Source organism: Indicator indicator, chromosome 14 (assembly GCF_027791375.1).
Source record: "Indicator indicator isolate 239-I01 chromosome 14, UM_Iind_1.1, whole genome shotgun sequence".
NCBI lineage: Eukaryota > Metazoa > Chordata > Aves > Piciformes > Indicatoridae > Indicator > Indicator indicator.
This window is the reverse complement of record NC_072023.1, coordinates 25102437-25119696: the sequence shown is the minus strand read 5'-3', so window position 1 is coordinate 25119696 and position 17260 is coordinate 25102437. Positions and strand designations below refer to the sequence as shown.

At 46.6% G+C, this 17260-nt stretch overlaps 1 protein-coding gene across 2 annotated transcripts in view; it reads right to left on the bottom strand.

Moving 5' to 3' along the window:
* Positions 1 to 17260, bottom strand: part of ERC1 (ELKS/RAB6-interacting/CAST family member 1) — a 351929-nt gene that overhangs the window by 120599 nt on the left and 214070 nt on the right. For both annotated transcript variants that reach the window (XM_054386713.1, XM_054386714.1), the window contains one exon: positions 14710 to 14870. In XM_054386713.1, the coding sequence (XP_054242688.1) occupies positions 14710 to 14870 (161 nt within the window). The remainder of the gene's footprint in view (positions 1 to 14709; positions 14871 to 17260) is intronic.

Sequence of the window (17260 nt, the reverse complement as noted above, 5' to 3'; positions counted from 1 at the left end):
ATTGACATTGTATTAAAGAATTATTCAGTTTTTTCTACAGTCCTAAACACATCAGGTGCTAGCACCAGGACAGATAGGACTCTTTAGTCTATAATCTGCCTAAACCGTGACTCTGGGTATTGGACTAGGGAGAGGTGACTCAACTGCAATGACAGCATTACACCTTAAAGAAAAACATTTGCACAGGGCTTAGTGTCCTGTTAACAGTTCTGGTCAGTTCTGATGTTTTTAACTCGTGATACATGAAATCACTTGCACTGCATGCAAGATGCCACTAGACAAACCAACATCTCCCAAATCCTCTTACTACGGAGTGTGATCCAGCTGGCATTTTTTATTGCATCTACAAGAACTCAAAAGTATTGTTTGAGAAGGGAGGAAACCAAAAGGATATACTGAATATTCCTTGACAGACTGGAGGGACCTTGACAGGCTGCAGAGCTGGGCCCGTGCCAGCCTCATGAGGTTCAACAAGACCAAAAGTCCTGCATCTGGGTTGGGGCAATTCAGGCACCAATACAGGCTGGGGAGGGACTGGCTTGAGAGCAGCCCTGAAGAAAAGGCCTTGGGGGTGCTGGGGGATGAGAAGCTCAACATGAACTAGCAGCATGCACTTGCAGCTGTAACAGTGTGAGAGCTGGAATCCCCCCACACCGACCATGACCAGGCTAACTCAGTCTGGAAGCAAATGCAAGCTGTATTTACAAGCAAATCTACAATCTGTGATGAAATGCAATGAATATGTACAAATAGACACTATTCTCAACAGTTACAAACATGTACAATCAACAGAAAAGCACAACCAAGCTCCCTTTGCTTCCCCCAAGGGGCCTCCCCCCCAGCCAGAAGGAATCCCCCCAGATCACCCTGGCAGAAGGCAGAAAGTCAAGAAGCAGAGAGGCTGTTAGACTGAGCTTGTCATGGTCAGTGTGTTATCTTCAGCCAGAAAAGAAGCAGCAGCAGCCAGAGAGACAGAAGCCGAGCAAACAAGCCGAGTCCCCAATTCAGACTGCCCCAACTTTGTTTTGAGATTCTTAAACATTTCTGTCTCTCCGATGGAAATGTTCAGAATAATCATTATTTTGCTTTCTTACACCCAATAGTGACTTATTTACATTTCTTCGCTTTCTCTGCTTGAACTTTGTGAAGAAAATTTGAGAAAAACAGTCCTTAAACCATCACAACAGCCCAGAGAGCCAAGCAGAGCCTGGGATGCAGCAAGAGAAGTGTGGCCAGCAGGGCAAGGGAGGGGATTCTGCCTCTCTACACTGCTCGGGTGAGACCCCACCTGGAGTGTCCAGTTCTGGAGCCTCTATTACAGGCAAGACCTGGAGGTGCTGGAAGGTGTCCAGAGAAGGGCCATGAGGATGAGCAGAGGGCTGGAGCTGCTCTGCTCTGGAGACAGACTGAGAGAGTTGGGGTGGTTCAGTCTGGAGAGGAGAAGGCTCCAATGAGACCTTCTTGTGGCCTTCCATTATCTGAAGGGGGCTCCAAGAAAGATGGGGAGGGACTTTTGAGGGTGTCAGGGAGTGATAGGACTGGGGGGAGTGGAGCAAAAGTAGAAATGGGGAGATTCAGATTGGATGTTAGGAAGAAGTTCTCCCCCATGGGGGTGGTGAGACACTGGCACAGGTTGCCCAGGGAGGTGGTGGAAGCCTCATCCCTGGAGGTTTTTGCAGCCAGGCTGGATGTGGCTGTGAGCAATCTGCTGTAGTGTGAGGTGTTCCTGGCCATGGCAGGGGATTGGAACTGTATGATCCTTGAGGTCCCTTCCAACCCTGACAGTTCTGTGATTCTGTGACATTCCCATGCAAGAGGATATACTGAATATTCCCATAGAGTATAAATACAAGGATTGTAGTGACTGCCAAAGGCTTCACCCATTTTTTCTTACACAGTCCTCTTGTCTTCCAGCATTGTAGGGAAGCCATTACTTGCTTCAGAGGTTATTTCTGTAACTAAAGCAAATTGAGCTGACTGTCAGGAAAGGAATCAACTCCAGAAAAGAGGCTGAAGTGAGACTGCCTTACATGCACCCTACCAAGCTCCCCTGTTATTTTACCAACCAGAAGAGAACAACTCTCATGGGCAGTGTGGCCACATGAGCACATCCAACATTTGAAATTTCCCTCCTTGCATTTTCAACTGTGCTGATGATGTCTGGGTGGGATTTACAATAGCTCAAAGCTACTATTGTTCACACTGCATTAACCCCACAACATCTGCCACGAGATACAACAATATTTTCATTTGGAACTTCTACTAACCCACAACTTGATTCTATTTAATGAAATATGTGCTGCTCACAGAGCTGATTTCTATGCATCACTATTTACAGTGCATGTTTATAAGGGAGGAAAAAGCACCCTCAGGAACTCCTGGTTCTTTTGACTTTAACAGAAAGCAAAAAGTGCCTGATTTGGTTTAGCTCAGTAACACCCTTGGAAGCCACAGAATCTTATAGCTGGATTAGGGATGGTGACAGGAATCACCAATGCAGCCGAGACAGCCAGCAGAGGAAATGTACTTCGCTACCAATCTTGAGCCAAAAATCACATCTGCATATTCTAAACCTAAAATCACAGTCATATTTTTGTTTGTTGTGCACAGAAGTATATAGAAACAATTTAAAAAGGCACACTGGACATTTTCAAATCTGGTTTTGCCAGTGTTGTTCTAAAAAGGAGTGGCGTGGAGGATTCATACAGCACAGGGAAGTGACATAAATTCTCTTGCACAGATAAACCTTTACTTCTGACAGTACTTCTGAATGCATCTCACCACAAGTGTATGTCAGAATACAGCAGAAAAACAGAGTTTTGTACTGGAAAAGACATGAATGAGCTAGCAGAAGGCTCCATGTTGGTAACCTTAGAGGAATCCTACAGTCAATCTGTTCTATATGTTAGCCAAAATAAACCCAACACTCATTGCATTCACAGAATCACAGAATTGTCAGAACTGGAAGGGACCTCAAGGATCATCCAGTGCCAACCCCCCCTGCCATGGGCAGGGACACCTCACACTACAGCAGGTTGTCCAGAACCACCTCCAGCCTGGCCTTAGAAACCTCCAAGGAATGAGGCTTCCACCACCTCCCTGGACAACCTGTGCCAGTGTCTCACCACCCTCATGGGGAAGAACTTCTTCCTAACATCCAATCTGAATCTCCCCTCCTCTAGCTTGGATCCATTCCCCTGAGTCCTGTCACTCCCTGACACCCTCAAAAGTCCCTCCCCAGCTTTCTTGTAGCCCCCTTCAGATACTGGAAGGCCACAAGAAGGTCTCCTCAGAACCTTCTCTTCTCCAGACTGAACAACCCCAACTCCTCTGTCATCCCTCTAGCAGTTCAACATTGGGTTGGAATAATTTCTAGAAAAAACCCATAAACCTTATTATTAATTTAGATAAGATTACCTGCATGCAGGCTATGGTAAACCCAAGCCTCTCCTAAAGCAATGCCCTTTGGGCAGTAGGATTCACAGAATCACAGAATTATTGAGGCTGGAATAGACCTCTGAGATCATTGAGTCCAGCCTATGACCCACCACCACCACACTGAGCAGACCATGGCACTAAACAGGAAGATGGGGCTCTAGTGTTCTCTAAGTGTGTCTGCAATAACAAACTGGCAAACTGAATAAAACCAAGCAGGATGTTCATTCACTAGTGCTAGGGTTGTGTAAGCCCCCAAAATGATAGAAATTAGTAGTGTGTGGATGTGTGTCAAGAACTCTGCCAATGAGATCTGTCATGGCAGGTTCTGTGAGAGTGCTGTAATCTAGTAATAGAGAAGAAAAACAGAACAAAACTTGTGTGCTTAATACTGAGCCTATATGTGATGGCTTTCACTCCCTCACACTTGGAAAAAAGTCTAATTTCCTTTCATCCTCTAGAAAACTATGTTCCCAGGACTATTGGAGGGATCACTTACACCAAACCCAGACCCCGGAAAACATCCCCAGAAGGGGACAAAATCTCTCCTGTGGAAAGGCATGGAAACAAGAGCCCAGTGGAGCTAAACTCTCAGGAAGTTAATGACTGATCTCCTTTTTCTAACTCCTCCCTACAACATTAAGAGTCTTAGAAATTAGTGAGTGGAACAAACCCCTTTAACACCACCTGGTGTACTTTTCAGCAGTTGGTCTTGCTTCCAGGCCTGTCATGGCTCATTAAGATAGTACAGGACTGTTCTTGGGGAGCACAGAATTCAGGGGAAAAAAAAAAGATATGGAGGTTATAACAGGAAAAAAAAAAGAGAGATGGAGATTTTATCACAAGACAGTACAGGACTGTCACGGATCATGCCAAGATTTTACTACCTGAAAAAGTCACAGAAGGAAAGGTTCCTCAGGGCAGGTGAAGAGAAAAACCTAACCAGTCACAAAACAGAAATACAATTTCCCAATGCTTAAAAGAAATAAACTACAAGGATCTAATTCTGTGTGTGCTCACATGAGACATCTTATTTATGTAGGCTTTGCTGAAGGTTCACTTTGCTTTGCAGTTCACCTTTCTGTTAAGCTTTGAGACCAGAGCTGAATCACCTACACCAATCCTTTGACCAACCTGTTTTGCACTGCCAACCACAAATGGGTAAAGCTCTTCCGCTTATTGCCATGATTCAGCAGATGGAGTAACAGTGGCACTGAAAGGCAAGTAGCACGCTGTCTCTAATGCTGCCTCAGTACTGACTATCTCAGAGTGCTCAAAGGCTCATCGGCAATGCAGGAGGACATAAGGAATAGAAAGCAGCCCTGTGCAAAGGACTCAGGGGTGCTGATGGATGAGAAGCTGGACATGAGCAGGGAGCGTGAGCTTGAAGCACAGAGGGCCAATGGCAGCCTGGGCTGCATCCAAAGCAGCGTTGCCAGCAGAGCCAGAGAGGTGATTCTACCACTGTCCTCTGCTATGGTGATTCCTCACCTGCAGTACTGCATCCAGCTCTGGAGCCTTCAACACAGGAAGGACATGGACCTGATGGAGCAGGTCCAGAGGAGGGCCATGAAAATGATCAGGGGGTTGGAGCAGTTCTGCTACGAGAACAGGCTGAGGGAGCTGGGGGTGTTCAGCCTGGAGATGAGAAGGCTCTGGGGAGACATAATGGCAACCTTCCTGTACCTGAAGTGGGCTACAAGAAGGCTGCAGAGAAACTGTTTGCAAAGGCCTGCAGGGACAGGACCAGGGGCAATGGCTTGAAACTACAGAAGAGAGGATTTGGATTGGATGTGAGGAACAAGTTCTGCATCATGAGGGTGGTGGAACACTGGAACAGGTTGCCCAGGGAGGTGATTGTGGACCCATCCCTGAAGATATTCAGGGTGAGGCTGGACAGGGCTCTGGGCAACCTGATCTAGTTGGGGATGTCCCTGCTGACTGCAGAGGGGGTTGGACTGGATGAGCTTTGGAGGTCCCTTCCAATCCAGACCATTCTGTGATTCTGTGATAGAGGGCCTCATTACTTAACTGCCAAGAGAAAAGTGCAGAAAATATTCTGTTTTCTCCCAAGCTTCGTCCTGAATTAAAAAATAATAGCAGAAGCCATTGGATGTGAAGGTAGCCAGACCTACAATTACATTCACAGAAAGCCTAACGTTTCATTATGGCAAGTGTGGAGAACTGTGAAGTTAAAAATAACTATAAAAAAAATAATTCTGCCCTTTCAGGAAAACATTAGTCTCAAAAGACACACTAGATCTATATTCAGCTTTCCTATCTGTCTAATTCACTTAAAGATCAATAGCATTTCCAAGATCAGTTTATTTCCATTTATTCAGTGCACCGTCAGTAGGAAACACAATGCCTCAAATAAATATAATGTTTATTTCCAACTACTTAAATGTAATATCTCTGCTGTTCAGTAATTAGAAATGGATAATTTCTCCTGTTTCAGACTACTGCAGCTGAACCTTTTACAACTTAAATGTAAAAATCCACCTGGGTCACCAGATATAATTCAAATAAACATATGTAACTATCTATATAAACACATGTTTATTTTGCACACAAACCCATACAATGATAAGTTTTAGGCTTGAAAAAAAGGGAAAAATGATGGTAATTGGATACTGTGTTCATTTCCACTGTGTGCCCTGAAAATAAAGGCATCTGAAGGAGAAAAACAGAATCTAAGCGTATAGAATAAAAAAAAAAAAAAGTGACAAAAAGTGACACATGCACTTGCTCAGCTTTGCCCCAAACGGTAGATCCTACAGCCATGGAGTGCCCCCTGTGGGATTTCAGCTTATTTAATGTCACACAAAGTAATGACAGGAGGTGCTTTGATACCATTGCTGCTATCATAGAATCATAGAATCAGTCAGGGTTGAAGGGACCTCAAGGATCATCCAATTCCAAAGTCCCTGCCATGGGCTAAGGTTGCTCAGAGCCACATCCAACCTGGCCTTATAAACCTTCAGGGGTGAGGCTTCCACCACCTCCCTGGGCAACCTGTTCCAGTGTCTCACCACCCTCATGGGGAAGAACTTCACAGAATCACAGAATCAATAAGGTTGGAAAAGACCTCAAGGATCATCAAAGTCCAACCTGTCACCCAAGACCTCATGACTACTAAACCATGGCACCAAGTGCCACGTCCAGTCCCCTCTTGAACACCTCCAGCAATGGTGACTCCACCACCTCCCTGGGCAGCACATTCCAACAGCTAACAACTCTCTCCATGAAGAACTTTCTCCTCACCTCCAGCCTAAACCTCCCCTGGTGCAGCTTCAGACTGAGTCCTCTTGTTCTGCTGCTGCTTGCCTGGGAGAAGAGCCCAACCCCCACCTGGCTACAACCTCCCTTCAGGTAGTTGTAGACAGCAATGAGGTCTGCCCTGAGCCTCCTCTTCTCCAGGCTAAACACCCCCAGCTCCCTCAGCCTCTCCTCGTAGGGTTTGTGTTCGAGACCTCTCCCCAGCCTCGTTGCACTTCTCTTGGACACATTCAAGTATCTCAATGTCCTTCTTAAATTCAGGGGCCCAGAACTGGACACAGTGAACTTCTTCCTAACATCTAATCTGAATCTAACCACTTCCAGCTTTGTTCCATCCCTCCCAGTCCTATCACTCCCTGACACCCTAAAAAGTCCCTCCCCAGCTTTCTTGTAGCCCCCTTCAGATACTGGATGGCCTGATAAACCCAGTGATCTGAAGACCTCACCATCCAATTCAGGATGATGAGGAGTTTCCATGAGGCCTAGAAAGCCAGACCTTGCAGCTACAAGATTAACAGGCAGCTGCTGTGGAGCAATGACAAACAAATGCAAAGTGACCTCAAACATAGATAGCAACTTCAAACACAGAGGTGAAGCCCCACCTGACATCATGTTTCTCTCTTCCCTTTTTCCTTCTTGTCACATCTTAGCAATGACATTGATGACAGGACAGAATGTCTGCTCAGCAGGTCTGCTGAGGATACCAAACTGGGAGGGAGGTTTGGCTGAGGCACCTGAAGGCTGTGTGATCATTCAGTGAGACTTGGACAGACTGAGAGCTGAGCAGAGAGGAATCTAATGAGGTTCAACAAGGAGAAGTGCAGAGTCCTGCACCTGGGAAGGAAGAATAAACTGCAGCAGGACAGGTTGGGAGGTGAACTGCTGGAGAGCAGCCCTGTGGAGAAGGACCTGGGAGTGCTGGTGGACAACAAGTTCTGCATGGGACAGCAATGTGCCCTGGTGGCCAAGAAGGCCAATGGGATCCTGGGGTGCATTCAGAGGAGTGTGTCCAGCAGATCCAGGGAGGTTCTCCTCCATCTCTACTGTGCCCTGATGGGACCTCACCTGGAATATTGCATCCTGTTCTGGGCTCCCCAGTTCAAGAGGGACAGGGATCTGCTGCAGAGAGTCCAAGGGAGGGCTCCAAGGATGCTGAAGGGACTGGAGCACTGCCTGCTGAGGAGAGGCTGAGAGCCCTGGGACTGTTTAGTCTGGAGAGGAGAAGACTGAGAGGGGATCTGATCAATAACTATCAATAGCTGAGGGCTGGGGGTCAGGAAGGAAGGGACAGGGACAGCCTCTGCTCACTTGTGCCCTGGGATAGGACAAGGGGCAAGGGATGGAAACTACAGCACAGGAGGTTCCACCTCAACATGAGGAGGAACTTCTTGACTGTAAGGGTCCCAGAGCTCTGAAAGAGGCTGCCCAGAGAGCTGTGCTGGATTTTATGGTCCTGCTCTGGCAGGGGGGGGTTGGACTCGAAGATCTCCAGAGGTCCCTTCCCACTCCTAACATCCTCTGATCCTGTGTACTTCTGCAGCTAGGAATAATTTACCCTCTGGAGAACTATTGTTAAACCACAGGCATAAACCTAATTTCCCTAATGACATAAAACCCCATTTAATTTCCAAGAAGACAATTTCTGATGAGCTGCAAGTTATCATTGGATGGACACTGACACTTTGTTGTTGCTGTTTCTTTACACCATGTGTGCACAGAACCTGAAATGTTTTTGTTTGGTTAAACTGTTTGCTGAATTCGAAATGGCTTCACACCTCATTTTGGATCAACTGAAATGACTTTTCTGGCAAACAAACCATCTGCCAATTAATCAGTTTCTCTTGGACTGCTTTCAATTTCAACCTCGTACTCCTACCTGCAGACAATGCTGCTTCATTTTGCTGAGAGGATGAACTTTTCAGAAGATAAACAACTTCCATTTACTTCATATTCAGGTCCAGAGGAGAGCAATGAGACTGGGGAAGGGACTGGCGGGAAAGGCTGATGAGGAGAGGCTGAGGGAGCTGGGGGTGTTCAGCCTGCAGAAGAGGAGCCTCAGGGGGGACCTTATCACACTCTACAAGTACCTGAAGGGAAGTTGTAGTCAGGTGGGGGTCAGGCTCTGCTCCCAGGCACCTTGTGACAAGAGGAGAGGGCATGGCCTGAAGCTGTGCCAGGGCAGGTTTAGGTTGGATGTTAGGAAGCACTTTCTGATGGCAAAGGGAATTAGAGACTGGCATGGACTGCCCAGGGAGGTGGTGGAGTTGCTGTCCCTGGAGGTGTTTAAGGCAAGCTTGGATGTGGCACTCAGTGCCATGGTGGTGTTGGGTCACCATGTGGTGGTGTTGGGTCACAGGCTGGGCTTGGTGATCTGAGAGCTCTATTCCAGCCTCAATAACTCTGTGATTCTGAGTGTTTTGTGCTTGTGTTTGTACTTTCCTTATCAGACAGCCACAGAATGCCCACGTGGACTTGCCAACCTCTTACCAAGTTTTCAAGTGGCTTGTGCACATTGTGCAGGAAAGCTGTAGCAGAGATAAGGATGAACAGCATTCCTGCACAGCACTGCCCAAGCTGGCATCTTGTTTTTAATAGTAGCCCTTCATGTAGCTCCCAGCAGGCCTAAGGCCAAGATGAAATAAGGAAGGAATACAATAAATAGCTCCATTAATCTCCACAGACCTGGTTGATCTCTGCTCACCACCTACGCTCTGTATGCAAAGCAGCACAATCTGTGTGATGCACTCATGTCATTAGACTCCACTCGGAGAAATACTCGAAAGAACACTTGTGTGAAGTCACAAAAGACATGAAAAGACATTTTTGACAGCTTCATTTGGAAACACAAACTATATTCAGCTTTAACAATCCACTCATCTGTAATATCCTTGATTATTTTTTTTTTAAAGAGACTAATAAATGATTCTTGGACAAGTAAAAATCTTTCTGTTGTGTGCCAGCAGGATGAAGGATTCAGCTCTGAAGTGCCAACTCCATTATGGAAGTCTGCATCCCTTGAATTGTAGGGCTAGCAGCAATTGCAATTAGCAAGAGAAGACATAATTCAGACAAGGGCTGCTGGACAGTTTTCCAGACTAGGAACAGATTGAGAAATGCTCCAACTGGGATTTTTCAAACTCAAAGCAGATGAATAGCAAGAATCTGCTGGTCCTGCTGACCATGATATAAAACAACCACAAACCAACCAACCAACCAACCAACCAAAAGTAGTAGTAATAACAACAACAACAACAAAAACAATAATAACAACAACAGCCTGGAGAAGAGAAGGCTCCAAGGAGACCTTCTTGTGGCCTTCCAGTATCTGAAGGGGGCTACAAGAAAGCTGGGGAGGGACTTTTGAGGGTGTCAGGGAGTGATAGGACTGGGGGGAATGGAGCAAAACTAGAAGTGGGTAGATTCAGATTGGATATTAGGAAGAAATTCTTCCCCATGAGGGTGGTGAGACACTGGAACAGGTTGCCCAGGGAGGTGGTGGAAGCCTCATCCCTGGAGGTTTTTGCAGCCAGGCTGGATGTGGCTGTGAGCAACCTGCAGTAGTGTGAGGTGTCCCTGGCCATGGCAGGGAGGGTTGGAACTGGATAATCCTTGAGGTCCCTTCCAGCCCTGACACTTCTATGATTCTATGATTATAGAACAACAACAACAATAATAGCAATCATCATCATCATCTTTTTTCTGCATACAGACACAGTGTCTGTTTCCCTTCCCTGTGAGTGCAGTGTTCGCTGCCTCACTTTTGGCAATGCCTTGAGCTTGGCCCCAGATTAGACTGTTTGTGCTCAGTGATTTTCACACACTGCCAAAATTTGCTGACAACACCAGGAGGAAAAAAAAAAGGAAAGGAAAACTGGTGATTTTCAACAGTTTATAACTCAGCTCAGCCTGAGCAGACTTTCACGGGACAAAGAACAGAGATTTCTCTGTAGACAGCACTTTATTCCTGCCTAATTTAAAAGATTTGCTGTGAATGATGGAAACATTAGAACTTCTTAAGGAAAACATAACAAAACAAAAATCCCAGTACTTCACTAGGATTTTTTTTTTTACAGTAGATCAGGTTTGATGATATAATAAAGAGAGCATTATCTGCCTCTCATAATTATTTACAACAAAGGTGGGTTTTTTTCAAAGAAAATGAAGCTATTAGAGGAAAAGGGTCTCAAAATATTTCTTTCTTCTCCATTTCTTTAAGAAGTAAAATTTCTTCCTTAGAATAATTGGCACTTGAGTTATTCTAGTGCCAGTGTTCCCTAAGGAGTGTGAAATGGTCTTCTTTGGGTTACAGAGGCAGTGGTAAACAAAAGTTCCACACTAAGAAACAGCATTTTAAATACATTTTTTCACTAACTAATATCTAACAGCTTCCTATTCAAACCCAGATGTAACTTCCTGGGGTCTCTTGCTGCTTTAACACTTTCTTGCAGTCCATGTCTTATCCCACCTGGAGCACTGTGTCCAGTTCTGGAGCTCCTATTACAAGAAGGATCTGGAGGTGCTGGAAGGTGTCCAGAGAAGGGCCATGAGGATGAGCAGAGGGCTGGAGCTGCTCTGCTATGGAGACAGACTGAGAGAGTTGGGGTTGTTCAGTCTGGAGAAGAGAAGGCTCCAAGGAGACCTTCTTGTGGCCTTCCAGTATCTGAAGGGGGCTACAAGAAAGCTGAGGAGGGACTTTCTAGGGTGTCAGGGAGTGATAGAACTGGGGGGAATGGAGCAAAACTAGGAAGGAGTAGAGTCATATTGGATGTTAGGAAGAAGTTCTTTGCCATGAGGGTGGTGAGACACTGGCACAGGTTGCCCAGGGAGGTGGTGGAAGCCTCCTCCCTGGAGGTTTTTAAGGCCAGGCTGGATGTGGCTGTGAGCAATCTGCTCTAGTGTGAGGTGTCCCTGTCCATGGCAGGGGGGGTTGGAACTGGATGATCCTTGAGGTCCCTTCCAACCCTGACCATTTTGTGATTCTGTCTAGAATCTCCTAAAGCATCATTGCTAAGCTATTTCTCTTGTGTGCGTCCGTCCTGTTAGCTGCCTGCATGGCCCAAGCTGTTAAACCTCCAGCACATCTCAAATTTCACCAGTGCTGCTTTTGAGCACCTCAAACTCCTCCCACTAAAGCATGCCCTTTGACTTGGCAAACAATATTGCTTCACTGCATCTTTGAACAGCAACAGTACAATGGATGAAGAAGATTTCCTTGGAGGGTCTGTTTCAAGCAGATGTTGTCTCTGAATAGCCATTGTTTTCTGTTAAGGATACCAAAACCCAGCTAGCTGCCTCACAAAATGGACCACTCATTCAATTGCTGTTGTTTTTGAGCTGAAATAGTAGGAAATGTTTTAAAAACATCAGAAACTTTTTGCAAAGCTAGCAAGCAGCTGCCATGAGTGCCTTTCATAAACGGCATTGGCTGGGAAAGTAGGGCAGCAGGGAGTATGCTCAAGGTTCTGTATATAAATATAGGATATTTAATTAACTGAGAGTCCTCAGTAGAGGCTTGTTTGCAACACAGCCTCACGGCCAGGCTGAGGTTTTGAAGTTTGGATGCTTTTGGCAGCTTTATAGAACTCTAAGACAGAGCAGCTACGACTACAACACGTTCAGCTTGTTAGCTATACAAAAGTAATCTCTTTTCCATCTTTCTCTGCACGTGCTGACAGCATTACCATTCTCTCCAGTCTTCTTCTTCCTTCTGAGGCACAATGGATCTACCAGTTCAGGCAGTTCCTGATGCTGCATTTCAGTACAGCAACTTTCTAACAATAATTTGCTCAGCTAAGAGAAGTCATCACGTAGGAGAAGTGACTAGTTGTCTGAAAGGCTGTAGAGCTACACAGCTCCAAATACATCTCAGGATACACTGTGCACTACGTGTGGATTTTAATGAGAAGCTTTGGCAGAGCAGTTTGGCAGAGGAGAGTACTGCCAAGTGACTGGATATGGGATATATCTCCAGTTGCTTTGGATTCCCACATCACCTTAAGAGCTATTCTCCCCATCCCCCAATACACCAACTCTCAAGGCAGTCAAATTTATAGCTCAATAAAATATTTTATTAAAAATAAAGTGTGGCTTTTAAGTACTGCAGTCTTCCAACATTCTTATGCCAGGTCTAGATCAGTCTCTTGTAGCTGAGTATGAAGCTGGGGAGGCTTGGCTCACTTTATACAGCACTCCTAAGTTGAGCTTCAAGATCTAAGACACTTCTCTTTCCATTTTGTAACAGCTGTTTTTCTATCCTTTCATTAAAAGGAAAAAAAAAAGCCAGAAAGGAAAAGAGACTAGCAGAGAAAAGTTAAATAAATAAATAATGGCTCACAAAACCACAGTGGAGGAACCACTGCAGCTCCTGCCAATAAAAACGTTCCTTCTCTTCAGGGCTGGCTAAACAACTTGAAGTGTTTCTAATGAACTGCTGGCACAATCCATCACTGCACTGAACGGATTCATGCCTCCCTGAACTAAGGATAACTACTCACCTATAATGCACCATCAGAAATTAGGAAGTATTTAAGCCTCAGAAGCCCAATTCCTCACTTCTTCCCACCTCTTCAAAGGTTGGTTTTACTCAGGCCTCCTTATGGAAAGGTGATGAGAGAAGGCTGAGAGATACAGACCTTCACACTCTGGTGCAGTGCTAAGGAATCCTCTGCAGGAGTTTGAAAAATGCTTTAGCAGACCAGACATTTGCAGTCTGATCTCAGCATCAGAGACACCTGACATCATGTTTCTCTCTTCCCTTTTTCCTTCTTGTCACATCTTAGCAATGACATTGATGACAGGACAGAATGTCTGCTCAGCAGGTCTGCTGAGGATACCAAACTGGGAGGGAGGTTTGGCTGAGGCACCTGAAGGCTGTGTGATCATTCAGTGAGACTTGGACAGACTGAGAGCTGAGCAGAGAGGAATCTAATGAGGTTCAACAAGGAGAAGTGCAGAGTCCTGCACCTGGGAAGGAAGAATAAACTGCAGCAGGACAGGTTGGGAGGTGAACTGCTGGAGAGCAGCCCTGTGGAGAAGGACCTGGGAGTGCTGGTGGACAACAAGTTCTGCATGGGACAGCAATGTGCCCTGGTGGCCAAGAAGGCCAATGGGGTCCTGGGGTGCATTCAGAGGAGTGTGTCCAGCAGATCCAGGGAGGTTCTCCTCCATCTCTACTGTGCCCTGATGGGACCTCACCTGGAATATCGCATCCTGTTCTGGGCTCCCCAGTTCAAGAGGGACAGGGATCTGCTGCAGAGAGTACAAGGCCGCTGAAGGGACTGGAGCACTGCCTGCTGAGGAAAGGCTGAGAGCCCTGGGGCTGTTTAGTCTGGAGAGGAGAAGACTGAGAGGGGATCTGATCAATAACTATCAATAGCTGAGGGCTGGGGGTCAGGAAGGAAGGGACAGGGACAGCCTCTGCTCACTTGTGCCCTGGAATAGGACAAGAGGCAATGGATGGAAACTACAGCACAGGAGGTTCCACCTCAACATGAGGAGGAACTTCTCGATTGTGAGAGTCACAGAGGACTGGTTGTGGAGTCGTCTTCTCTGGAGCCTTTCCAGCCCCATCTGGATGTGTTCCTGTGTGACCTGTGCTGGATTCTATGGTCCTGCTCTGGCAGAGGGGTTGGACTGGAAGATCCTTAGAGGTCCCTTCCCACCCCTACCATGCTCTGATCCTGTGACCCTGTGACTTGCACCTCACCTTAAAGTCGATTACAGGCTGCTCACAGCAGGGTGGCACATTCACAAGACAGTAACTGAGACAGCTACTGCACAAGATCAGAAGGAAGGAAAATTTCTGAGCTCTAACAAAAGAGTGAAAGCCATGTAGGGAATCCCTGGCCAGAAGGCTTCTGAAGGCTTGACTGATTACATCAATAGCTGTTATCTACAGAAACATATTCCTGCAGTGGCTGTCTTCAGAACAGCAGGGATCTGAGGGAAATTCAGAGATGTCAAACACGCCTGTAGACAGTGAAAAGAAACACTTACTTCATCTCCAGCACTTCCTCCAAATGCTTCCTTCTCTCAGCTCGGAGGTTGGTCAAATGGCTTTCCTTCTCAGCCAAAGACTGTTGAGTAGAGGACAACTTTGCTTTCATTGACTCCAGCTCCTGCTTAACTTTCTCCATGGCCATCATCAGCTCTTCTACCTGAAATATTTTTTGGGGAAGACAGGAGGAGAGAAAAAGCATCATATAATCAGCTGGAACCTACTAAATGTCACAAGTGAATTGAAGCACAGTTACCAGTGCAGGTGCACTGCACAGCACTGCTGTAGACTGGGAGCATCATGTAGTACTGTGCACAGTACATCTGTGCTTCTCTGAAGCAATCCTGCAGTCTGTGAATGAGCACAGTCTGGTCACTGGAATGTTACCACTGCAATTCCAAACACTAAACCTTCAGCTCTTCAGTTTGTCTGTTCTAGAAAGTGAACCAGAAGGATAAAAGGATGGTCTGTAGATATTAAATACCCTAGATGTGAAATGGAACACACCAATAACACACCAAAAAGATAAAAAGCTTTCTCTGGGAATGATGCATAAAGAGAAGCTACTTATGGATGTGAAGAACAAAGGTAGTGTTTCTGAAACAGGGAGGGCACTGTGTTCCTGTTCAGATGGAAGTAAGGCTGTTCCCTCAGAATACCTGCTGACCAATGCCTGTAGGCATTCTGCTTTACCAAAAGAGAAGAGATTCAATCAGCTGCCAATGGCACCCAGGTACAGCAGAGCAATGCTAATATCTTCAGCAAATGGAAATGGTTCAGAGTGACTGGAATGCAAGTGGCTTTGAAGCTTTGCCAACAACTTAGTTTATGGAGCTGTCATTACAGAATCACAGAAAACATCCAGTTGGAAGAGACCTCCAAGCTCAGCCAGTCCAACCTTCCACCCAGCACTGCAGGGTCAGCACTCAACCATGTCCCTAAGCACCAGCTCCACACACTGTGCAAACACCTCCAGGGATGGGGACTCCAGCACTGCCCTGGGCAGACCATTCCAATGGCTGAGAACCCTCTGGGAAGAAATATTTCCTAGCATCCAGCCTGAACCTCCCCTGCTGCAGCTTGGAACCATTTCCTCTGCTGCTGTCTCTTGCCACCAAGGAGCAGAGGCTGTCCCCTCCTCACTCCAACCTCCCTTCAGGGAGCTGTAGAGAGCAATGAGGTCTCCCCTCAGCCTCCTCTTCTCCAGCCTGAACACCCCCAGCTCCCTCAGCCCCTCCTGGTAGCCCAGGGGCTCCAGGCCCTTCTCCAGCCTCGTTGCCCTTCTCTGGGCACACTCCAGACCTTCAATGTCCTTCCTGGAGTGAGAGGTCCAGAACTGAACACAGCACTGGAGGTGTGGCCTCAGCAGTGCTGAGCACAGGAGGATGATCACCTCCTGTCCCTGCTGCCCACAGTGGTTCTGATCCAAGCCAGGATGCCTTTGGCTTTCTTGGCCACCTGGGCACTGCTGGCTCATATTTAATTGACTGTCAACCAGAACCCCCAGGTCCCTCTCTGAGTCACAGCTTTCCAACCACACATCCCCCAGTCTGTAGCTTACCATGGGGTTGTTGTGATCCAGGTGAAGGACCTGGCTCTTGGCCTTGTTAAAAGTCATACAATGAGCCTTGGCCCATTGATGTCACCTGTGCAGGTCCCACTGCAAAGCCTCCCTGCCCTTCCATCCTCTCCAGCAAGTACCGTTTGCCATGCAATTTACCAAAACACTATTCACCAAACCAGTGATCGCTGCACTCACAACAAAGATATTGTTGTACAGATTAATCAAGTTAGCAATATTCCATGAAACCATTTCAGTTAAATTGCTACAAAACAGAAGATTTTATTTGGCAGCTTAAGAATCTTGGTGCAGGCCTGTCTGTTCCTGTTCCAGTAAGTCCCGTGAGAAGTGACAGAGGAATATTGACTGGAAGCAAGCTGCTTCCAACCCCCTGCCATGGCCAGGGACACCTCACACTACAGCAGGTTGCCCAGAACCACATCCAGCCTGGCTGCAAAAACCTCCAGGGATGAGGCTTCCACCACCTCCCTGGACAACCTGTTCCAGTGTCTCACCACCCTCATGGGGAACAACTTCTTTCCAATGTCTAATCTAAACCTCCCCTCCTCTAACTTGGATCTATTCCCCCCAGTCCTACCACTCCCTGACACCCTAAAAAGTCCCTCCCCAGCTTTCTTGTAGCTTCCTTCAGATACCGGAAGAAGAAAGAGAGTCTCATTTAGCCTATACAAACCCCCTCAAATCTACCCTTGATTTTTCGTTTCCCTTGACAGCTAATTACATCGTAAAGAAAAACTATTTGCCAAAAGTCAGAGTTCTGGCACGAGAGATTTTCAGAGACAAGCTGTTGCTGTTGACATCTTCAGTTTAGCTGCAGGCAAGCTTCTGCCCTCACTGGTTCCACGTCAGGAGGTGTAAAGAGTGCACTCTTGCTCCTCTTTTCTCCATGCTCAAATGATAGTACACAAAGCAGAGTGTGTCTTTCACTGTCTGTGTCCTGCTCCTGATTCACTTCTCTGCACAAAGGC